This window comes from Scleropages formosus, chromosome 18 (genome assembly GCF_900964775.1).
Source record: "Scleropages formosus chromosome 18, fSclFor1.1, whole genome shotgun sequence".
Taxonomy (NCBI): Eukaryota; Metazoa; Chordata; class Actinopteri; order Osteoglossiformes; family Osteoglossidae; genus Scleropages; species Scleropages formosus.
This window is the reverse complement of record NC_041823.1, coordinates 2,055,729-2,081,263: the sequence shown is the minus strand read 5'-3', so window position 1 is coordinate 2,081,263 and position 25,535 is coordinate 2,055,729. Positions and strand designations below refer to the sequence as shown.

Genomic DNA, 25,535 nt, shown 5'->3' with positions numbered 1-25,535 from the left:
AAAAAGAAAAAAAAAAAACACATTTAAGGCCTTTTATTCAAGCAATGCTTTTGAACCATGTATAATCATAATATTTATGAGATCTGAAAAAGGCATGCTGCACCACATTGCCTTCAACGGTAAGTCCTGGCTCAGGACTCGGGTTCGACAGGCGTAAAGCCACCGGTTCACCGTAGTAAGGCAAGCGAAAGCAAAGCCAGGGTTCCAGCACGTTCCCTTCATTCCTCACACATGAACACGTTTCTCCATCTCAGCTCCTCGCGCTGCTCTGCCCTCTGGGTCTCCCGAGACTCGGCGCCGTTTTGCCGATCGGAAGGCCCGCTCACACGTTGGTGCAGTTGGTCGAGGGCGCCGTGTCCATCTTGCTCCGTATCTCCTTGATGTCGTTGAGCGGCGACTCGCTGGCCACCTGGCACCGGAACACCTGCTTGTAGGCCTTCCTGAAGTTCTCCGACAGGAAGGCGTAGATGATGGGGTTCACCGAGGAGTTGCTGTAGGCCATGCAGTGGGCGGTGACGCGGAACACGAAGGACGCCTGGTTGAGCGGGAACGTGCCGAACTCCACCCACAGGTGCACCACGTGATGCGGCAGCCAGGAGATGCAGAAGACCACGACCACCACCAGCACGGTCTGCGCAGTCTGAGGGCACGACACAGAAGGAGGAGGCATTAGCAGCACTGGTGGGGTCACCCTGGAGCCCCCACGGGGGGTGGGGGGGAGCCAAACACCCAGCTGTGGGTTTGCATGTTCTCCCCCGTGTCTGCATGGGTTTCCTCTGGGTGCTCTGGTTTCCTCCCACAGTCCAAAGACATGCTGTTCAGGTTCCCCTATAGTGTGTGCTCCACTCATGTATGGATGAGTGACCCACTGTAAGTAGTGTATCTAGCAGTGTAAGTTACCATGGTGAATAAAGTGTGTGGTCTGATAACACTACATAGTGTTCATTGGGATTTGCTTTGGACAAAAGCATCTGCTAAATAAATATCTGTAAATGTAATTTATTATTGCATACCTGCCAACCTGGGCTTTACAAGGAGGCACTTAGGCTATAGGTGTGGGTTACATGTGGGTTATAAACACGGTGAAACACCCCTCTGCTCTGATCCCTCTGGAAAAATAAACCTGCTCCAGTCACGTCAGCCCCACGGTGTCACAGGGTGCGAGCAGCTGGACTTCTTCACCTCACTGGGGGGGGGGGGGGGGGTTTAGCCGGCACATTGCAGCGCACTTCCTCTCCGAAATAGTTCCAACTCCCCCACTTCTCTCCCAAAGCCCCACTTGCACCTTAAAATAGCATAAAACCCCATTATGTGTCACCTTTGTATATCCCACCACTTGCACAGGAGCTACTGGAGGGGTGTGAACCAGCAACATGCTGGTGTCAAACTAAAGCTGTGTGTCCATAATCCTGTGTCTGTGTCTAAAGATCTTTGTCAGTTGCTGATGTACTTTCGTTTACTCTCAGTTGTACCCCACTTTGGACCCAAGAATCTGATAAAGGCATGAATGTTGAATATAGAGGCATGAAACCAAAATGTGTTTACCTGCTGGGCTGACAAGGGGCAGTAAAGGGTGTGCAGATGCCTGAATTGAACTGAATACGAACTTTTCAGCACTGTCTTTCTGCTTTCACTCAGTTTTACCCACTACTTTTCCAATGCAGGGTCACAGGGGGCGGAGCCTATCCTTCCTAAACTTATTTTGATAAGGACCATTTCCAATAATAAAATATTATAAATTAGGAGAAAATTTAGATGCAAACTGCCAACAGAAATCCAACACCATGTCGAGCAGGAGCACTGCGTCACTTCGAACCTGTCACTGTCCCACCGGGGTCAGACCCCGCTGAAGCTGACATTATGTTGGATACAGTGGGTTCACTCCTCTTTCACGCTTCTTCATTTAGTTGATGCTTTTAGTCCAAATGTTAATGTTCGTGCCATTATTTAACCAAATAAACACTAGGGTAAGTCCCCTGCTCAAAGCATCAACAAATGGGATTTGAACCTACAACCTTCGCATTTGCGGACAACTGCTAAAACCACCCTAACCACGACGTCACCTGCTGCCCCCTCGCCCATGTCACAGCTTCCAGTTTGACCGCTGAAGCTCAACTCGTCCCATTCCTCCATGAGTCGCACTGCTCCCCCCGATGTTCGCCACCTCGATTTTCAGCTGTGTTTGGCATTTCTCGGCGATGGGGGTCACCGGTGAGAGGCGGGCATCGCGGAGGGGTCCCGTTCCAGCCTGGCCCTCCTTCCAGGGCTGTTTTCAGCACCGCTCGGTGCCAGAGGAAGACGAATGAGGCCGTCGTGTTCCGCAGCCACATAAACAAGCTGCCATATGGGTACTTTCACATGGTGCGCGTGACCGCCGCCGCGGCTACGCTAACACGCTGGCGGCCTCCCTGAGCCGCGTCGGCCCACGGGGTGCGAGACACTGACACGGTGCAGATGAGGACTGCGTTCCTCGTGATTCCGGATCTCTGTGCGCTTCTGCTTTACCACATGTACCACAGTAGTGTACCGTACCGCGTGCGTTTCTGGAAACTAATCGCCCCGAAGTGTCCCCAGATAGCAGGGCGGCGGGCGGGGCCGGGAAAAATTAATACTGCACTTTACCGCGGTCAGTTCTTATCTGGAAACGAGGAAGGAAACAGGCAGCAAAGTGGCGTGACTAAGTGTGCAAACAGCAGCACCTCCGCTGCATCCCTGGGGGCCTTAGTCCACCGAACACCCGTGTGACACCCCAGGTCAGGGGATATAAATGTACGTCTCAATAAATATGTGAGACGTCTGTCCTTCAGGCACTGTCCACACGCAATGAGACACGCAGAAATAACCCCACTCTCACCGCGTGTTGCGCAAAGAGGGTGAGGTTCACTGCTTTATTTTTCCAGTCTGTGTGTGTGTGTGTGTGTCTGTGTGCGCGCGCAGCTCATCTTTGGGAAATCTTTGCAAGCTCTTGCATGGATTAGTGCTCCGAAAGCTCTGCCTGGGGGATTAGAATCCGAGTGCCGCCGGAGGGCCCATAGCAACGGCGAGGCGCAGCGTGTCCCGGGGACAGGGTCACGTCCACACGCCTCGGAGCTCCTACACGTCCTGCTCTGCGGACACACTTGGACTCTAATTCAGTCCCCTACACAGACAGCACACTGCCATGACACAGAGCACTGAGTAGTGCGCTGGTTTCCCTCTCAGTTCTCGATTCTAAATTTTGTAATGTTACAGCATTATGACATTCTTCCTCGTATTACAACAGCCAAAAAAAAGAAAGCAATTTATATTAAATAAATACATAGCTTGAGCTAACACTCTTATCTATCTATCTATCTATAAATATTTATTTATTTATTTATATACACATATACACACAGCCATATATGTTTTCCATATTGCTATTAAGAAGGAATATCTATAAAACACCTAAATAAATTTATTATCATATGAATTGTTTGAGGGGGTGCGGTGGTGCAGTGGGTTGGACCGCAGTCCTGTTCTCCAGTGGGTCTGGGGTTCAAGTCCCGCTTGGGGTGCCTTGCGGTGGACTGGTGTCCCGTCCTGGGTGTGTCCCTTTCCCCCTCTGGCCTTACGCCCTGTGTTGCCGGGTAGGCTCCGGTTCCCCGTGACCCCGTAAGGGACAAGCGGTTCTGAAAATGTGTGTGTGTGTGTGAATTGTTTGATTTTCATGCACTTCATTATTATTATTATTATTATTATTACATGGACACATAATTATTGAGCAGCACAACTGTTTTATAAACATACCTTTTTTGTTTTCCAGTCTAACAGAACTTGTTAGATATCAAAGGTTTGTAATTATTTTTCCCAGAAAAAATTGTTCTATTTATTTCTTTTCCCATTCATTTTACTACGTCCCTTCGTTTCCTGCATCTGGAAAGCTCTCCTGTGATATTTTGCCGCAAAATGTCTTTTTCAGAGTTTCTTTTCCAAGCCCGGGGTCTCGGGCTGCCGAGTGTGACCCACCCCTTGGACCCCAGGAGAGAATGTCATGTTTTCAGAATCTGCACAAGCAGCCAGGCAGCTCTAAGGCTAAAGCACAGTTAACATAGTAACAGGAGCGAGTAAAATGTGTAGGAAAATATAAATGAAAACATATTTCAAAAGGTCGCACTTCCAGGGTCGGTTGGGAAACCGTAAACCGTAAAACATTCAACACCCCAGAACTGACTTGCCTCTTTAGATTCATATTTTTCCTTTTTCATCTTCAATAAAAAGTGTGACATTTCGGATTCCCGACACACCTGCGTTATTTCCCGCTGCCGCCGAGTCGGCCGCCATCGACAGCGTTTTGACGCACTCTGCGCACGCTCGCCGCGGAGGACGAGGCCCCGGCCGCCGATGGAACGGCGCGAAAGAGAGCAGCGCCGTTCGCTCACTAATTTAATTAATGTGATTCTATTGACAGAGGAAATGTCCTTTATTGGTCCTTGTTGACACTGTAATCGAAACATGGCGAAACAGGCCCGGCGAGACCGCTGAGCTCCATCACAGCGATCCGTTTCCCCGAGTTCATCTACAACATTACTGTAATATGATGTGTGTGGAAAGTACGAGGCAGCTCATTAAACCTCCCTGTAACAACACGCCTTTTAATAAAAAAACTGAACAATCAGTGCATTCACAGTTATTTATTATGTGACGCTTTTCTCTAAAGCAACTAACAATATCCTGCTACGTACAATTATTTACCCATCTACACAGCTGGGTAATTTTACTGGAACAAGGTTGCAGGTTCACATCCCACCTCCAGCTGTAGTACCCTTGAGCAAGGTACTTTCCCTAAATTGCTGCAGTAAAATTAGCCGGCTGTCTACAGTAAATGCGTAAATAACTGTAAGTACATTAACACTGTACTTTGCTCTGGAACAAGCAACAAACAAATGAATAAATGTAAATTCCTTGTAATGAAAAGTAGGAAAATCCTTTTTATGAAGCTCTAATATATTGTCTTCTTTCAATAAAATAAATTAACATTTAAAGCTGCAGATTAATGTCTTCCATGCAACGTCATGTCATGTTTGACCCTGATTTTGATTCAAAATCTCGCAGAAGAAACATTCTCCATCCTGCATGATTGAGGTAATCAGAAGAATTCACACACTGTTCAGTTGCCATGACTCCTGACCTATGAATTAGCACTGGTATCATTGTTTGTTTATGTTTTTGTGCTAATTATAGTAAAAGATGCGGTATAATTATTTCCACAGCAGATCCATTACTAACTCCAGCCTCCCCATGTGTCTCTTGCACCCCTTTTACAGGTAGCAGTTTCCCTCTCCTGTATTCCTGTATTCTACCAGAATCACACACTCATTGCCAGCAGCACAGGACTTCAGGACCCAGCTCGCATGACCTTGGATGACCTCGTTTGCCCCGGGTTACACCTGTGCGCAGATTTTTCTCTTCCATGTTCTATCACTCAGAAAAACTCACTACCTGTAGCATTTATAGTTGTTGTCATAATTCACTCATTTCCATTAATTCATTTAGTAGCTGCTTCTCTCCAAAGTGCCTTACAGTGATTATAAGCTAGTATTTAGCTGACACCTTTGCAGACAGAGAACACACACACAGACACCATGGGCTGTTCAGATTGCCCAGTCCACCTGGAGCACATCTTTTTGGACTGCGGGAGAGAACACATGAACATGGGGAGAACATGCAAACCCATTTCCGACCAAACAGCCCAAGTGAGTCACCGGCGCTACCCGCTGCTCCACTGTGCCGATTGTTCTAGCAAAGAGACAAGAATAAGCCAGACTGTTATTAATACGGAACACCAACAGATCCACGTTGGTTACATTTCTATTAAACACCGTTTTTTTAAATAAAAACAGGATAGAAATTATACAGAGAAGAGGCACAGATCTCTCTGTTCCCGTGTTGCACTCTGAGCTGTTTTAGACACAAGGGGACACATCTATATGTGGACATACCCTAACATGGTGTGTGAAACATACTGTCCATAAAAGAGAGCACTGTGTCAACCTGTCCTAGCTTAGCTGAGGATACCTTTCAAATTAATGGCAAATTGAATAGAGCAGTTCTGCTGCCAGGGACAATAAGACACGCATGTTGTCTAGCGGGGAAATATCACTGTGAAGCTCAGACACACTGGACACATACGGTAATGACCACACGTACCTTCTTTTTTGACGCCTCTGATTTTTTGGACATGTTCCTCAACTTTTTGTGCAAGTGATTTAAAACCTGCAAACACACACACACACACACAGAAGCAAGGTGTCACAATTAATTTCTGCATCTTATAATTACCTCATTTCACTGCACCCGAGTTCACGGAATTTCATACAAAACTGGACAGTCTCGAGTCTGCGCTATCATTTGGTTTTCAGCCTGGCGTCCAGATTCTATTCTCCTTATTTTTACGTCGAAGGAGCCGCCAGGTAAAGCATGTTTCTATCATTTTGCATCAGCCCCGATGCCCTGTGCGCTCGACAACAACAAGTGGCGTCGAGGGGAACTTTGCCCGCGTCTTGCGCGCAGCGGCGCACAAATTACGCACGGAGTGATCGCGCCTCGGAAGGATCCGACGGACGCGTTCAATCATTCATTGTGTCCTCTGTCAGTTATTATAGTGACATTTACTGACTTACATTTTGCTGACTCGTTGCACCTGAGCTGCAACTTCACGACGAATTAGCCTTTTACGCGGCACAATTACGCAATGGCACAAGCGACGCGTCCCGCACCAGGCACGGCGCTAACCACCGCGCCACCTGTCGGGCGCTCGTCAGAGAGGCGCCACTCACCTTGGCGTAGCAGAAGGAGATGAGCAGCAGCGGCAGCACGTAGCCGAAGAGGAAGGTGCCGATCATATACGCCTTCCGGTGGCTCTGCACCGGCCACAACTCCCAGCAGAAGGTGTCGTTGTCGCGCTCGAAGATGATCTGGTGGCGCGCGACGGGCACGGCCGCCGCCAGCGACAGCACCCAGATGGCGAGCACGCCGAGGAGCGCGTGGCGCGCCACGCGCACCGAGGACGCCTTGCGCGCGTGCACGATGGCCACGTAGCGGTCCACGGACATGGCCGAGAGCGTGAAGATGCTCACGAGCATGGAGACGGTGAAGAAGTAGTGCACGAACTTGCAGACGAAGGACCCGAGCACCCAGGTGTCCAGCATGTAGATGGTGGACTGGAAGGGGACACAGAGGAGCAGGTAGGAGAGGTCGGCGATGCTCAGGTTCAGGATGAAGATGTTGGTGGTGCTGCGCGGCTTGCCCGGCTTGCTGCGCGCCAGCACCGTGATCACCAGCGAGTTGCCCAGCACCCCCAGCGTGAAGATGACCCCGAAGACCACGAGGGTCACGAAGTTGTCGGTCCCGATGCCGAAGAGCTGCGCGGCGGGCGCGCCCCCGGGCTCAGAGGGCTTCGCGACCCACGGCAACCCGGCCGAGCCGTTGGCGGAGCCCGCGGGCTCCATGGGAGCTCCGGCGCTCCTTCGTCACCCGGACGGTCCGCGGGCGCGTCAGCGGCGCGAGCGCGAGGGCGACCGCGTGGGGTGGGCGCGTGCGACGCGACCGGTGACCCGTGTATCCATGCGTGCCACCGCCTCGGTCAGCGATCGGCAACCTGCGCTGCTGTGCGGGCGAAAGTCAGCCGCTGTGGCGTCGCTTCTGGGAGCCTTGGAGAAGCGCATCCATCTGAAGCTGAGGAAAGTGAAATACAAATAGAATCCTTGAAATAATAAACCCTCGTTCCTTCAGCCCCTCTTCACGTGTCTCCTTCCTTTTCACTTGTTTCCTTCTTTCCTTTCAGACTAAGTCAAAGAGCGGTGTTTTTCTCCAGAGTCTCTCCTCCGTTCACATTATATCTGCGTATTTGCGAACATCTCAGATCTGGCGAGCCGGTGCCGCGCTCCCCTGTGTGCGCGCACCCGCTGTCCCTCCGTTGTCCCTCCGCTGTCCCTCCGCTATTCCGCTCCACTCTCCTCTCTCCGCTCCGAGCCTCCGTTTTTATAGGGAGGGTGGGCTCAGCCCGTCACCGTGATCACGTCACCGCCAGCCGCACTCTCGAACCCCGGACCAGGGGCGGTCCGCCGCAGGGACAGAAGGCTCCTGCTTTGATGGAATCAGCTCATGCGAGAGATTTCCGTTTAATACAAAACTCATTCAAGGCTTTTAAAGCGCAGTTTATTTTTGGATATGGGAGCTTAAAGACACTTATCTTCATTTTCCCATAGTTTTAGGTTGTGGAAACCAGCTGGGCAGGAAAGCTTTCCTTTTAAAAACTTACATTTATTCATTTAGCTGATGCTTTCTCCAAAGAGACTTACAATGATTTTACCGTTTATACAGGTAAAACTGGAGCGATTCAGGGTAAGTATCTTGCTCAAGGGTACTCAAGCTGGAGGTGAAACTTGAATCTGTGACTTTTGGGTCCAAGCGCTATGCTACCAGTCCCCAAAAGTCCCCATTTCAGAAACTTTATTCCGTTTTCCTTATTGCAGTCTAGGGTCACCCCTTCTCTATCGTAGCTTATCCCTCCCCTATGGGAGCCCACTGTGACCCCTTTTCTACTGTAGCCTATCCCTCCCCTATTGCAGTCTATTGTCACCCCTTTTCTACCGTAGCCTATCCATCCCTTATTGCAGTCTATTGTCACCCCTTTTCTACCGTAGCCGATCCCTCCCCTATTGCAGTCTATTGTCACCCCTTTTCTACCGTTGCCTATCCCTCCCCTATTGCAGTCTATTGTCACCCCTTTTCTACCGTAGCCTATCCCTCCCCTATTGCAGTCTATTGTCACCCCTTTTCTACCGTAGCCTATCCCTCCCCTATTGCAGTCTATTGTCACCCCTTTTCTACCATAGCCGATCCCTCCCCTATTGCAGTCTATTGTCACCCCTTTTCTACCGTTGCCTATCCCTCCCTTATTGCAGTCTATTGTCACCCCTTTTCTACCGTAGCCGATCCCTCCCCTATTGCAGTCTATTGTCACCCCTTTTCTACCGTTGCCTATCCCTCCCTTATTGCAGTCTATTGTCACCCCTTTTCTACCGTAGCCTATCCCTCCCCTATTGCAGTCTATTGTCACCCCTTTTCTACCGTAGCCTATCCCTCCCTTATTGCAGTCTATTGTCACCCCTTTTCTACCATAGCCGATCCCTCCCCTATTGCAGTCTATTGTCACCCCTTTTCTACCGTTGCCTATCCCTCCCTTATTGCAGTCTATTGTCACCCCTTTTCTACCGTAGCCGATCCCTCCCCTATTGCAGTCTATTGTCACCCCTTTTCTACCGTAGCCTATCCCTCCCTTATTGCAGTCTATTGTCACCCCTTTTCTACCGTAGCCTATCCCTCCCCTATTGCAGTCTATTGTCACCCCTTTTCTACCGTAGCCTATCCCTCCCTTATTGCAGTCTATTGTCACCCCTTTTCTACCATAGCCGATCCCTCCCCTATTGCAGTCTATTGTCACCCCTTTTTTACCGTAGCCTATCCCTCCCTTATTGCAGTCTAGGGTCACCCCTTCTCTATAGTAGCCTATCCCTCCCCTATTGCAGTCTATTGTCACCCCTTTTCTACCATAGCCTATCCCTCCCCTTTTGCAGTCTATGGTCATCCATTCGCCATTGTATTCTTTTCCTTCCCTTTTCAGACTGTAAGCATTTTGCTTTAGCCCCAACTTCAGTTTTCCCCAGAGAGTGAAATGCATTAATATCTCCAACTTTATTACTTGAAATTATGCAAAACATAAAATAAAACCTGACATGGCTGACTGTCATTTATCAGAAATTTTTTATACCTTCTTACAGTCACAGACCCAATTTGAGTAATTTGAAAGCAATTTGGAACTGTGCACCGCAAAAAATATCTGCTAATGACTGGGATGAAAAAAAGATGGCTAAAGACATGCTGTTCAGGTTCACCCATGGTGTGTGAGTGACAGAGAGAGTGTGTTTCACTGATGTATGGATGAGTGACCCAGTGTAAGTAGTGTATCTAGCAGTGTAAGTCACCGCGGTGAATAAGGTCTGTGGGCTGATAACACTACATAGAGTTCATTGGAAGCTGATTTGAGAAAAGCATCTGATAAATAAATGTAAAGAAACTGTCACCTTCAGAAACACATGCTGATGTGTCTGTCGAGACTGTTCCTCCTGCTTCTGACTCTGAGTCATGTTCCTCATGAGCAGGTGTGAGCATTGCTGCTCTGAGGGACTGAACACACCTGTAAACCCCTCCCCATCATCAGTAGAAACACACAAACAGCAGAGCTGCTGTATGATTCACACACACACACACACACACACACATTTTCTGAACCGCTTGTCCCATACGGGGTCGCGGGGAGCCGGAGCCTACCCGGCAACTCAGGGCGTAAGGCCGGAGGGGGAGGGGACACACCCAGGACGGGACGCCAGTCCATCGCAAGGCACCCCAAGCGGGACTCGAACCACAGACCCACCAGAGAGCAGGACCCGGTCCAACCCACCGCGCCCCCGCGCCCCCCGGCTGTATGATTCATTGGGGCTCAAACAAACCTTCTTTATGACATATTTCAATTTTTTACTGATGTCACGTGTTCCTTTCCAAATCGGTATTTCTTCTTCAGTTCCCGTCAACTCGGGGACCTGAAAAACGGTTCGAAAGATGAATGTGCACCAGTGCCGTTTGCTATGCTGTTCTCAACATCAAGCTGAAGGACGTGGTGTTTAAATGAAAGAGCAGCCCTGCCTCCACAACAAGGTCTGATGCAGTATGATGGATGTAATTAAGCCTTTCGAAGATTAAATAAAGTGCGCCATTCGACTTAATTCTCGGGTAGCGGCAACGGGGCCGAAGCGTCTTCCTCTCTTAATCGCCGACCTCAAAGGTGACGGTTCCGAGGACAAAACAACCGTTGGCCGACGATAAGGGCTCTCAGCCCTGGGGATATCGGGAGCACTTTGGTGTTTATGAATTTGACTTGTCGAAAATAAGGCAAGTTCGGAGTGCGGGTGGGGGTTCGAGTGGCCCTCGGCAACCGTCCGATGCCCACAAAGTTCCGATCGAATTACCAGCTGGCTTCATCTCTGAGTGCGCCGTGCGGATGCTCTCACTTAGATTAATTGCTTTGCTACAGTTATGTAAAAAATAACTAAGAACAGAGGGGAAATGTGTATAATGCAACAGAAGAATGTCGCACAGGGTAATGGAAAATGAGAAAATGAAGGGTCGTTTACTGTTTTGACCTCCACGCACTGTTTGGTGATTTTTTCCTTTCCTTTTATTGATCTGTTTTATGCTACTGAGTCATGTTTTATCATATATCTGAAATTTTTTTTAATTTATTTTTTTACTTTTCTCCAGATTACAGCGGCTTCATGCCAAGGACAGACAATATCAACATCTCCATCTTCCATCTGCCTGCACTGAATATTGATGAATGTTGGCACTCGGTAAAAGGAAATCATGGAAATGGGTGCTCATAAGGTTGTAGGTCAAAGAACTGATTTTAAAATGTAAAAAGACCCCAAGAAATAATTCCGCTAAAAAGACACTTTTTATTCTCTGTTGACTGAAATCCTTTCCGAACATCAATTGTAACCATAATGCACAGGGGCTCCACGCTCCTGCGACGGCTGTTGGTGTTTCTGTATGTTCTGGAAACAAATGAGAGCCATGAATAAAACAGTCATGTTTAATCTACATTCCTCCCTGAAAGACTTCAATTTTATTCCTTGTTCTGCACCCAGATTCAGGCACATTAGCCTTGGGGTCTGTATAAGTTCTCCTTCTTTAATGTAAACTGTACAAGATTGCTACGAGCTTGAAATTAAATGGTCCCCTGTAATATTCCCATTGGGATTTAACAGTTAAAAACTGTACATCTGTAAGAGCTTCAACTGAAACACACGATGCACGGTGATGTTTTTTTATTTATCTTAATAATTGAAGTAAACACCCCGCTGCAGGGGTCAGTTTGGTGTTTCTGTTTTATGTTTATTTCAGCAGTGATTTATTTACAGGGTTTGTTTTAGTCATTAAGGTTTCGAGGTACCTGCGACAGGCTTCCGACCACTGTGACCCTCCATTGGAAAGGGGGGTGTCTAAAATTGCGGATGGATGGATGGAGCTAAACAGTTACCACAGTAGATTTCAAGGTACCTCACAAATGCATGCAGTACCTCCTCCTTCCACGAGGTGGCGATATTCTGTACTGATGTGATGATTACAGGAGTTATGTATATTGTATAAGCAATATTTGCTTTTATGGAATGATGTCAGTTGTTGAGGGACACATTCTTTGTTTTGTAGAGTGTGAATCTCCAGCAATACTTTCAAAAACTGTAAAATACCAGGTTTTCCTTAAAAAATTATCCAACAGTCATCAAAAATAAGATTATAGCACAAGACTGTTATATATTATATAATATTATTGTTCTTTATTATATACTACATTATTTTAACAAGGTTTCAAAGAAATGAAAATTGGAGGAAAAGGGGTATTTGTCTTATGAATGGAGTGCAAAGCGCTGATTCAGTCAAAGCGAGTTTGTCTATAATGGCAATGAAAATGAAAAAAGGAAGGAAAGAAGGAAGGAAAGGAGGAAAGAAGGAAGGAAGGAAGCCACTCTGCTCCACTCATCATTGCACATGAATGATGGAATTTATCATAATTATTGCTGCTTTCTTAACGCACACTTGTCTCCATCCTTCAGGAATGAAGTGTTTTCTTCAACTGAACATCTTATGACTTCAGACCATAACTCACTCAACTTATTGCAAATCCTATCATATCAAATTATTATAATTATCATCATATCATACTGACGTTTAATTTGGAATGTGCAGACATCAGAGCTTATGCTCCGCGGGGCCCGAATGTCCGTTCACTTGTTTTTCACCAGTCTCCTTGTTTTGAACAAAAATATAGTGTGATAAACATGACGGAAACAGAACAGAAATGTTCTACTTCTTTATGTGTGTATAGATATTTACATTTATTCATTTAGCAAACGCTTTTCTCCAAAACAATACAGATTGTAAATGGGTGGCACAGTGAGTAGTGCTGCTGTATTACAGTGCCTGGGTGGTGCGAGAGGACATGGGTTCAATCCCTGCTGTCTGTGTGGAGTTTGCATGTATTCCCCTTATCTGTGTGGGTTTCCTCTTGGTGCTCTGGTTTCCTCCCACAGTCCAAAGACATTCTGTTCAGATTCACTCATAGTGTGTGTGTTCCACTGATGTGCAGATGAGTGAGCCATTGTAAGTGGTGTATCTAGCAGTGTAAATCACTGTGGTAAATAAGGTGTGTGGGCTGATAACACTACGTAGAGTTCATTGGAAGTTGCTTTGGAGAAAAGTGTCTGCTAAGAAATGTTAACGTTACAATTATTTATACAGTATAGTAATTATACTGGAGCAATGTAGGGTAAGTACCTTGCTTAAGAGTACGGTTAGAGGTGGTGATGAAATCTCTAGCCTTTGGGTCCAAAGGCAGCACCTCTAGCCACTACACCACCAGCTGTCCCTTCCCATGTATATATATAGTATTTATATATATAAACACACAGACACACACTCACTCACTCACTCACTCACTCTCATATACTCTCCTGGTCACATTCACACACTTTCCTGCTCGGTGCCACCAAGACATGACCCTGGGAGCAACTCTGTTTGGCTGTTTTCTCCAAAACGCTGCTCCTTTAGAGTCATCTGCTCTTCTCGGAAGCGGATAATCAGTATTTCCATCCAGCACTTATCAATACCGCAATTACCTGCTTGTTTACCGTGCGGGAAGAACCAGGTTAAGGGCTAAACGAGAGGGGTTCGAGTGCTGCCTAGAATAGGCTTCGTTTTGCCTCACGCTCTCCAGCAGAGCCTTTAGAAACGCAACCGAAGGGCAGGTAAAATGCTATAGTAAGCGTTGGCACTTTTGAAGGAGCTGTGGTAAAGGTGCCAATGTTTCCCTTCCATTTGTCCAGGTTTTCATTTATTTGTTCATTCCACCGCATCCCCTAAGGAGCCAATCCTGCGGCGCCGTGTCGCGACCCCAACACCATCTTTATTAGTCTCCATATTGACGTGTTCATTTCATGTCTTTTTCTGATGCTGTTCTTCGGTGTCTGTTCCCAGTGACCGTGTGACCTGCACCATATAGGCAGCAGGTGGCGCAGTGGCTTGAGCTGCTGCCTTTTCTTGAGCTGCTGCCTTTTGACTTGCAGGTTCAAATCCCCCCCGGTGCAGGACATTTGATCAACATACTTACCCTGCACTGACATGGTTAAAGTTATCCTGTTGTATAAATGGGCAAATGACCTGCGAAGTGCTTTGGAGAAAAGTGTCAGAGTAAGTGAATACATGTGGGTGTGCAGAGGGCTTCCAGAAAGTTCTGTCCTTCTTCGAAGGGTGTGTCCACCGTCACCCAGTCCATCCGACTGGTTGCTGCTGGTCGTACCTCGAGACCTTCGTCAAGGAGCTGCAGTTGCTTCCTCCCAGTTTCAGGGACTGGGTTTGAATCCCACATGGAGCCCATGGGGGGGGTTACATGGGGGTTTGTGTTCAGGGTAAGTATCCTGCTCAAAGGGTCGCATGAAAATTATTTTGAGACGTCGCATTTATTTTTGAAGAGGCTGCAGATTGTGATGCGGTGCTGATGTGGGAGGAAATCCGGCTGTTTCATGCAGTTTTTTGAAAACTTTTGATTTGTTTGGACGAAGCCTGAAAATCCAGCCCCCCTGACCTGAAATGGCATGTTCTCTCGCACACACACACACACAGTCAGAGATGACCATTCGTGACCAATGCGTGGTCGACAGCCTCAGCACACATTTGTGTCGCCGTCGGCAACCTCATTATGTCACAGAAGCACCGGGAGCCACTGAGCGGAGCATTCTGGGAAAACGGCGCCGAGGTCCGGCTGAGGACAGCAGATTAACTGTGGTTATTTATCAAACTGCCTCATACCTGACGTAGCCCAAGCAGGGAAACTAACATCCAATCATGTAAAATGGGTGCTGGGAAATCTCTGTAATCCTCCTGCAATTCATATTCATATTCATATTCCTATTCACCAGCATGAGAGATGTGCCCAATTATTTTAATTGTCTTTCTTATTAATTTTAATGTGGGGCGTCGCTTACAGTCGTAGTTATCAGAAAGAGTTCCATGTTACGTGCTGGTAAATTTAGTTCTATATCCATTATTTAAATATCATTATGTCTCTATTGTTGCTCACAACTGGATATTTTTAACTGCTTTTCGTATATTTGTTCAAGTCTTTACTGTACAAGCAAAGTGTGTGTGTTTTATTATTGTTTCCCGACTGCTTCCCGCCGCACCGTCTGCAGCCTACAAAGTGTACCAACGTACCTGGCGCAGGGACGACATTCGAACCCGGGACTTTCGATTGCAAAACGATGGCTCTAATCACTACGCCACCTGCTGCCCCAACTGGACCACACAGTGGCCACGCCCACTGGTGTTTTCTCGGTCTCTTGAACATTCAGGAGGAAGTCCACGGTGCTGTGCTGCCAATACCGGCAGCGCTGCCCCCTGTTGGCGGCGGAGTGTATTACAGCAAGTGCGGCTCTCCGATGAATATTATCCAGCCATAATTTGGCCCTGAAATCTTTTTTTTTTTTTTTTTTTTTTCCAAAGGCCCATCCTGGGTAACACAGTAAAAGTCCATCTGGTCATAATTTGTCCAGTGCACTGACCTCAAACTGTATCTTGTGACATTGTTTGATTTTGCTGCCACAGAAAACCCAGTTAGTGTTCGTTCATTATTTACTTTTCGTCTAAATTACCCCAAGTAATTTGAATCTATGATGAGGTGCACTCTGGGTAATGATACCTGCAAACCTAATTGGACTGTCATCATACACTGGGGCCACGCACATTTCCACGGCGGCCGACTGCTTCCAGAGGAGACCAATAATAGAATTTTGGGCATGTTTTTAAAATTGCTGTTCAACGATTATGTTACTATTACATTTGTCCCCTATTTATGTCAATCAGCATCAGCATCACGCCCTGTCTGCTGATGACCGGGTCGCACCGGAGTTGATGGACATTCAATTCAGCCCCAACCGCTTGGTGTTTTATACGAAAAACTGGACTTTTCAGTGCTTGAAAACTATCATTTTAATATTAATTGAACCTTTATTTATTTTATTGCTTCTCTGAAACATGGGAACGATGGGCCCCGGGCAGCGGCGGGGCGGCTCCTGGTGGGGAGCAGTAGGAGGAGGGCGCGAGCAGGACAGCGCTGCGAGGGCCCGGCTCACCCGCACTCGCCCTCTGACACCGGTAGCGGGTACGAGAGGCTGTAACACTGGAGAAAAAACACGGCAGGACTGTTTGCTCCACACGGCACCTGCCCGATAGGGTGCGAGAACACGATAGGACAGCAGCGGTACGAGAAGCACCAGGCACACATTTTCCACTCCTTTTCATGCTGAACAAACATGCAGGTATGGAAGTACATCCGTGTTACAAAGTGTGTGTAACTATGTGCAAATAAATTGCTTTGTGAAGGTGTTTGGATTAAGAGAGCGAAGATAAAAATGGAAAGCGACACCTGCGCCTCGGTCGCACCTGAGGCCGTTTTCCACCGGGTCCCGGACTCGCCCCGTTCCCGCACTCACACGGGGTGCGTGAGGGCGGAGAAACTGGATGAGAAAAGTAGGCTGGCGGTTCGGATTGGGCTGTGGGCGGGGCCTGTCCACCCCCGCTGGTCTGCAGAGCCCACCTGCCCCCCCTTGTGTTCGTACAGGTGGACCCGGGTTTGGCAGAGCATCTATAACACGCAGTCAGTGCAGTGGGTGGTCCAAACAGCGCCGCCCTGCTGGTCGGAATCAGTTCGGACGGTACCTCATTGCCAAGCCCAGGAATGTTATGATGTGAATGTTATGTGGGAGAACACAGGAAATATGGAAATGCTTTGAGGACCATCTCAAGTTCCTGCATGAGCTCTTCATCGAACCTGCGGCCGCCTGACAATAAGTATAATATTTGCCAAATATACAGTTATACCTAATGGGGGGGAAAAGGCTCCTAAACACTCATTATAATTCTCTGTATAACTTATCTTCTGGAATAAATATAAATTGTGCTTTACGATCACATCAATACGCTTAATGCACACATGAAACAATGTAACACTGTCATAGGGCGACAGGTGGCGCAGTGGTCAGAGCTGCTACCACCAGCACACGGAGGACCTTGGTTCGAATCCCGTCTCCTGCTGCTGTACTTTTGAGCAAGGTACTGAGGCAGTACAAATGACCCTGCTCTGTAAATGAGTACATGCATCTCTTAACCTGTTCAGTGGACAAATAAAGAGTGTAGGATTCAAGCTGCATAAAAAACAAGAGTGTGAATGAGACGAGTGTGTTCATTCATTAGTTCGTTCGTTCGTTCGTTCATTCACGATCGTTTTCGAGGATGTGGCAGAGAAGCGCGTGCGGTCACGCAGTGAGAGGCTCGCGCTCCGCCCCGCTTGAGATCTGCGCGCGGCTCCTCCCCGCGCGCGCACACACGCACACACACACACACACACACACACACATCATGATCACCGCACCTAAAAAACCAGGAAGCGGCGGCGCGCGCTCGCAGAGCGATGACTGAGGGAGGAAACCGGTGATCCTGCGAGCGAGCGCACGAGGTTCGTCCACGTCCACGGCGCGGTGAGCACGTCGCACCACCGGGGGGGGGCGAGTGCAGAATCGGTCCGGTCTCGGTTTCGGCTAATTTCAGTTCAGGTTCGGTACTGTTATTAATGGCAGTAAACGTGGTAAATGGGGTGCGGGTGTGTTCCCGTAACAAAACAGGTGGAGGAGCGCGCGCCGCCTGTTCCGGGTCCACCGAGGTCCGTTTATCGCACCTTGCTTGAGCGCGTCGGTCGGGTTAGTGGTGCGCGCGGGGGGCGCGCGCCAATTCGGTCAGCCTCGCGTCGCATCGCGGCCGCGCGCGCTCCGACACTTCGATACTTTGTAACAAACGCGGACGAGGCGCGCGCGCCGCCCCACGGTCGCGTATCGACTTCTGTGATGTAAACACGTGCGGCGCGCGCTGCGCTGGGGTTTATGTAACACGCACTACACCGCATGTGTGGGCAGTGTGTGTATCGAGTGGCAAGAAGAAGATACTGGCCTGTTGAGTGTGTTTTGTAGGCAGTGTGTGTGTGTTGAGCTCAGTGACACGTTTAAGGCCTCTCTGCGTGTACTGTGTGTGTGTGTGTGTGTGGCAGCACTGATTTGTTACACTCTGTTTACACTCCTCTCACTCACAGGGGTGTGTGATGTGTACAGGACATTACACACGCAGTCATTCTGCTCTGGCACTTTAGTGTGTGCCGTTTTTACCCGATGTGTGTGGGTGTGGAAGTGTGAGCTGCCTGTTGTGTTGACGAAAACTCCAAAACCAGAAGGTTGCGGAAGGACCTGCTGTTTAAAGTGTGTATTTTGGTGATGCGCGCGCGCACACACACACACACACACACACACACACACACACCACTGTGTGGAGGTGGGAGGGGTCTCGTCGCTGCCCTTCTTCCAGCTGCCATTCAGCAGGGCGTCCCTTTGGGGTCGCCATGGTGACGACCCGGATGCTACTGCCTGGTGTGTTCCGACGCACGAAGGATACGTCAGGTTGAGCGGCCGTGGAGGGACCTGCTGTTTGACCCGAGACCCAGTGCACTTGGGTTACTTGCAGGACCGAGTCCTGTCAGCAGTTCACACCTGAGGTTTCGCAAGTGTGATCGCTCAGCTGACCAGCAGGTGCCGTGGTGGTTAAGGAACCGAAGCTATGTTCAGAAGGTTGTGTGTTCCAGTCCCACCAGTGGCTTCAGTGACAGCTCATCACTGCGATTTTTCTTTTCCCCCCCAAGTTCATATGACTCCGACAGAGGAATTATCTCTGAAGTTTTCCCTGTAAAAAAAAAAAAAAAAACGGAGCAGGTGACAACTGTTCTCACTCACACACACACACACACCCAAACTGGTGAGATAAAGTATGAATAACAAAGTGGCAATGGCGCAATGTGTGAAAGTGTGCGCCGCTTCCCTTCGTACTGCAGCGTCGACTTTGAAATGTAATTTGGGAGAAAAGAAACCAAGCAAAGTAGGACTGAGCTCTGTAGAGACCAGGGTGTGAGCTAATAAATCATAAATTCCCTGTCATGTCGCGTCCCAAAAAGACGAGGGGAGGAACTTGCAGGCTTGTGACTGGTAGACGGAGAGATTCCGCAGACCATGAAAGTGTTAAGTTGGTGGAGAACACAGTTGTATATAATATAAACATACATGTGTTTATACTGTATAGATATTAGTTTATTATTTTATTATTATTATCCTGTAATGATTTACCCTGCCTAGGCTTGTGTCCTCTGCTTCCAGTATAGGCTCCAGACTACAATGACCCTGATTTAAGATGATGATGATGATAATAATAATATAGTAAAATATGAGCCAATACACTTGAGCACAGTGACATTAATACTTTAATTTGTACAACACAGATGTGTTCTGGCAACTTGACTTCATTAGAGTGTGTTTTTAGATATGTTACATGGTGACGTGCGCATGGTACACACCATGTGACATGTTATGACATCATTGTTCCTGGACTAGCAGCTGAAACCAGCGATAAAATGTTGACCAGAAGAAACGAGAGGTAATATGGCGAGGTTATGAATACACCAGTAGCAACAGTCCAAATAATAGAACAGGTCGTGTCGATGATGAAAAAAGACAATAGTTGAAAATTTGAAAATGGTCAAAAGTTTGATGAGGAATCAAAACCAGAGAGAAAAAAATCAGTGCAAAACTGGGTCAGAAATTGGGTTGTTGTTATTGTTGTTGTTAGTATTATGATTATTATGAATTGAGGTCATAAACCCCTCTCATCTGTGCCAAAACACTGCGACACGTTCGGATTTTCCGAACCGATGTTGGGTACCGGGTGACCCGGTGCAGGAGGCCGAGTTCTGTTCCGGTGTTTTGATATTTGAGTGTTTTTCACGTCTGATGTTTGATGAAGGGAGAAAGAGATGGTTTCTCTGTGTGTTGTGCGCCCTTTCCCGTCCTCGGAACTTCCCAAAGAATGATCCGGCAAGTCTGGGCACGGAGGGGACACGAGAGCTGCAAGGTTGGCAGGAGTGGAATGTGGTCTTCAGTTCCGGTCCTTCCTGCACGTCATCATATTGTCTCCAGTTCAGGTTCCTACTTCTCCTTATGGTCTTGGAAAACCTTGTGAGCATCTCACACACGCGCACGCAGGCACGCATGCTCGTCTAGCCTTTATATTTAGCACCCCCAGATGACGCTCCGTTGGAAGCAGGAACCTGCAATCATGTGAGCCGTGCGTCGGTGGACACCGTTCAGGCTTGAGGATTCCTCTGTGCCCATTGGCCGGCGCTGCTCCCACGCTGTGCGAGCCGTGGATATCTGAGAAGAAAGGCTGGTCCGTTCGCATAGTAATACGCCAGATGGTTCCGATGACCTCCTCTTCTTTACACCAGCTTTGGACCACAGAATCTTGTCAGCTCGCTTCCAAACGGCACGTTATGCAACGGCCACTACATCTGTGGGACGACCACTCCTTTAGGAGAAACGAGGTCAAGCGGTTGTCCTCCTTGAGGAACGTTAGCGGTCAAGGCTGCGAAGTCCTTCCGGAAAGGCACGTTTATTTAGCCAAGGTTGCTTGCACCCTGGCTGTTTGTTTCGTCACGGTGGTTCTAGGAGGAAGTGGTTGACGGTGAACTGGCCACGTTGCAGGCTTCTGGTCTGCTCGGCTCGTCCGGGAGGTTCCGCGACACCGCACCGCAAGGTGTCGAGGGGATACCATGACAGCAGGCGAGGCGAGCTGCTCAGCACTACCCTCGACACGGTCACCTCGGGAGCGCTGAGCCAGCAACTCACCTGTGCAACTGCTGCAAAGCCTGCTGGGTAATCATTTCTGGGGCGCTGGTGGTGCCAAAGGTGGTGAGCAGTAATTTGAGTTGCCCTTAAAGGCTGCAGGCTCCATGGTGCCACTTAAACTAAGACAAAGTGCCAAAGACAAAGTCCAAGGGCCGCTCAGCGCGCACAGACTACTGGGACTCAAAGTGTGTTTGCAACTCATTTTGTTTGTACCTCCAAAGTCACTTTCACCACTGAGTCATAATCAAAAAAAGGTTAATAATGCAGATGTTTAGTGCAGGGTTCGGAGAGTTAGTGCAGGTCTTATTTGCACAATTATGGGCACATTTTAGGAAATAGACAAGTGGAAAAAAAAATCAGTTTAAAAAAAAAAGAACGAATGAATGTCTCCAGTCTGAATATTGAATATTCACCTCCTGCACCAGGTGAATATTTGTATCACAGAAATTCCCCAAATCAGCCCTTTCAGAAATGAGGAGCCAGTTTACCTTTATTTGTTCCTTTCCCAGGAATTTACATTGCAAATTATGAGAACCTGCAGGACTAAGTCTTTTGGCTTGTGTGTGTTCCTGAGCTCTAAACATTTGTGTGTGTGTGAAATGCGGATTGCTGTGGGAAAAGCCATTTTCCTTATATCCTCTTCCTCGGACTGTTCACATGAGTCCTTCAGCAGATGTTTTAGTCGTTTTTCTTCCTTGCAACTTTGATGCTTTGACCATTTTTACAGCTGCAGTTCTTTTAAACAGAAGAAAATAAATCCTCAAAGGTACAACAGCAGGGCCCTTGTTTGTTTGCACCTGCAAACCTCCTGTAAGTTCCAGAGGTGTAACACCTGGACACGACCTGGAGCGACTAACGGGTGAGGGTCGGGGTGGGGGGTTTCGACCCAACAGGCTTTTGTTCCTAAGAAGAGCCGCATAAAGCAGGAGTCGGCCCTTTAAGAAGCCCAGTAAGTTCCCGTCCGAATCCTCATGTGGACCCATAAAGAAATGCGGTAGATTCGAGCACAGTAAGCAGTCGACCCAGGGTATCTGTCACCTTGGGAGTGCCTCTCACTCCCTCGGGCCTCTTCTCCCTTTTCCATTTCCTGTAAAGAACCGTCCAGTTCAGCTTTTTATAGCTGAGCGTCATACCGGAGCAGAGCAGGTAAAATACCTCGCTCAAGGGCACTACAGCAGAGCTCTGGCAGAGGCAGAATTTAGGTCACAGATCAGTGTCCTTCTCCTCTGGGCTGCTTGTACTGTGCACTCCCAGCAACATGCGCTCGCCTTCCTGCCTGTGGAAACTGCTGTGCTGCGCCGCAGCTCCTCGAACCCGGGTCGTGGCACTCATCGTGGGGGGCGACAGGTGTCCCTCGGTCGTTTTGTTTTACCTCCTCTTTAACACTGAAGGACATGAACGTTTCTCTCATCTTGGTGAGCAAGGAACGTTGAACTAAGTGCATCACAAAGATGGGAATTCAGTGACCCCCGTGGGACCAGCGCTGTGCTAAATGGGACCGTTAGCCTCCCATGGCCTCATGGGAAAGGACGCAGCACACGGTGTGTATAGCTGCTTTTACATTTATTTATCATTATCTCACACTTTTCTCCAAAGCAACTTACTTTTAATGCCCTAAATGTGCACTGATACCCAAGTTGCCTGATCAGGGGTACTGCACCAGGAGGTGGGATTTGAACCTGTGTCCTAACCACAAAGCCACCTGCTGCCCGAGCTGAAAACCAGTGCAGAGTGTTTTCGATCCCAGAAGTCCACGCACCGAAAGGGGCCTGGGGGTCGGAAGCGGTCAGCGTGACACAAGTGTCTCAACATCGCATGAAGCAGTGCAGTAAAGTACTTCACTGGTCTGTTACATGAGTGTAAGATTACAGTGATAATATGAGAGTTTTTGTAATATGCAGGTAGCTGGAGATGAGTAGGTTGTGGGCAACGCATTCTGTAGGGGCACCTTCCAAAAAATTGTTTAAACAGGGCGAAAGAAAATATATATAGAAAAGGAAAATTGTGCGTTGCTCGTACGCACACACGTGTGCACACGTATATATGTACTGTATATTGGTTTTTTAGTTGTTTCCATGTATGTTGAGGACACAGGTTCATGCAGTGACCTTATGACCAAGCGGTTTCTCCGTGATTTCGACACCTGTTGGTTTACACGCCACTGGTGCACACAGAAGAAAGGGATGGTGGGTGTGCGTCGTGCGGAGTTTCTGCGGGTCTTTTCTTTCCAGATTGTGCTCTGTTGTTACAGATTCAACTGTTCTGAGTGTCAGGCGGAGCGCTGCAGGACAAGTCCTTGTCTCTCTTCCTTTTTCTTGTGCACCCAGGATACGTTTCGCAAATTGAAGGGATCAAGGATATCGATCGGGAGGCCTGGCTTTGAGCGATTGCGCGATCGGTGCCGGGTCTCGCGGTCCCTCCTATCGATCGGTTCTGCTCACGTTCGCATGGTGCCTCTTTAAAAAAGTGTCATTTTGAAATCGCACCTCTTGGTTGGCATAAAACCCGGTGCCTTTCCTGTGTTGTGGTGTTTCATATGACTGACGTGGCTGTGGACACGTATGGCACCGGGGGGGGGCGGCTTTCCATTTATTAATGTGGGTTTGACACGTGCACAGCACCCGCCTCAGCACAACTGGGTAAAGAACCAACCACCCAACCAACCAGCCAATGCCAATAACCTCTTGTCCCGAGTGGGGTCGCGGCAAGCCGGAGCCTATCCCGGAGACGCTGGGCACAAGGCCGAAGGGGGAGGAGCCAGTCCATCGCAGGGTGGGCAAAGAACAGAAATTTAAAAAAAAAAAAAACACAGTAAAGTGCCACTTCCCATAAGTCCACTGCAGCATCTTAATTTAGTACTTGCATTAATTTGCTGAAGTAATTGATTATTGATTAGACTGCTGAGCCATTGGTGAAGTCCTGCTTTGTTTCACTGCAGAGACACTGACTACAGCTACTTAATACCATGACTGAATAACTTCAAAGTATATTGATTATTTTTTACCATTATTTAGCTGATCTCGTTGTACGAGGTGAATTACAGCGTGAGGTTTTCACACCAAGGTACTCGCGCTGATTTACCCGTTCGTAACGCAGGGTAATTTTTACTGTATCAATTCGGAGTGAGTGCCTTGATCAAGGGTACTGCAGCAGGAGGTTGGATTGAAACCTGGGCCCTTCGACTGCAAGGTAACAGCTCTAACTGCTGTGCCACCTGCTGGCCCTTTGTTGAACAAAATTCACTGGAAAAAGCATGACAATTAAACCAAAAAAAGAAAGAAGAAAATAAATTTTCCCAGCAGCCCCACTGGTTCTGCACCGTCGTTCTGCAACATGTCCTTTGAAACGGCTATAAATGTTTCCCTAGAATCCCTCACGGCTCCGTGTGAAAAGGCGTTCCCGAGATTGTTCCCTTGCATTCCTCCCGCGAAGCAGCTCTCATGAGCTGCTTTTCCCGAACCCGGGGCCCGAGGGCCTCGGCTGCAGAGACGCAACGCTGCCCCTGGCAGAAGAAATGTGTTTTTACATCTGACGCTCGGCATTGTGGGAGAATGTGTGCGCACTGAAGTAGTTCTAGATGGAAAACATAACCAGGGTTACCGCGGGGGTGGCCATTCTAGAATAAGCTGATTCTCCATGGTCTAAGAGCAGTTTCCTCCCTAGGGTTAAAGTCCAAGCCTGGACCTGCACACCAGCTCCTGTTTTATACTGTACAGCTAAATATTCATAGAGAAGTTATCGAGGATACAAAAGAGTACAACGTCAGGGTGCCATTATATTTAAAAATGTTTATATTATTATTGTAATTATCATTGAAGTCTGGCTGAATTTCCTCTGGTTTAACTGTTTCTTTGGTTGAGTACGAAGGTGCTTTTTAATGTACAATTTTTGTAACTTTGTAACGTTTTGTTTTTGTTGTTTGTACCTGGTGTCATCGAAATACCTTTTAAAGGTGTATTAGGTATTTTTTGATGTTTTAAAGTTGTTGTGAAACGTGTGTTAGTGTTGTGTCGAGTGGCGTCAGTGGGGGGACGTTATTTGGAACCCGTTACAGCAGTTTTCAGAGTCATACTTTCTGAAGGTGTTGGGGGGGTTATGGAAGATTTGATTTTAGTACAGTTTTACTACTGTCCAATATTGGTTTAAGAAAGGAATTTAAAAAAAAAAAACAGAGGAGCCCCCATGGGAGCTGAACACACAACCCTCAGGATATAAGTTGTTTGACAGAACCAACACACACTGATGCTGTGACAGAAATGGTTAATATCCCTCTTCCCAGTGACGTGTGTGGAGGATGGCAGTATTTCCGTGTGCGTCTCGGCGGGACGCGCCTTGGCGCTCGCTGTTCATCTGCCGCTGCACTTGGTCGTCTGAGTGGCGCGAAGGGAGAGAGGCGGCCGGGGTACCGGGGGCCATGAACGTCCTGCTGCCGTGGTCCTGCACGCCCCTGCACCCAGACTCTCCATGTTCTGTCAAGGGGCAGTGGTGGCGTAGCATTAAGTGCAAAATAAAAACAGGAAACGCTGCGCAAGAAGCGGAAGGAAGCGGTCGGATCAGCGCTGCTCTGCTGCACTTGCACGGCGAGGTTCACTTTCCACAGGTGTGTGTGTGTGTGTGTGTGTGTGTGTG

The 25,535-nt window shown here is 48.2% G+C and overlaps 2 protein-coding genes across 2 annotated transcripts in view; one reads left to right on the top strand and one right to left on the bottom strand.

The window, feature by feature from the left end:
- Positions 1–217: 217 nt before the first annotated feature.
- Positions 218–7,469, bottom strand: LOC108940578 (galanin receptor type 1-like). Its single transcript, XM_029260060.1, has 3 exons — positions 6,798–7,469; positions 6,169–6,234; positions 218–640 (listed from the first exon to the last, which is right to left on the bottom strand). The coding sequence occupies exons 1-3, from the start codon at positions 7,467–7,469 to the stop codon at positions 323–325; spliced, it is 1,056 nt and encodes a 351-aa protein (XP_029115893.1). The 3' UTR covers positions 218–322.
- A 10,071-nt stretch (positions 7,470–17,540) lies between these two features.
- The window catches only part of LOC114912548 (myelin basic protein-like), a 38,385-nt gene continuing 30,390 nt past the window's right edge, over positions 17,541–25,535 (top strand). The window contains exon 1 of the mRNA XM_029259808.1: positions 17,541–17,669. The gene's annotated coding sequence lies outside the window, so the exon portion shown is untranslated. The remainder of the gene's footprint in view (positions 17,670–25,535) is intronic.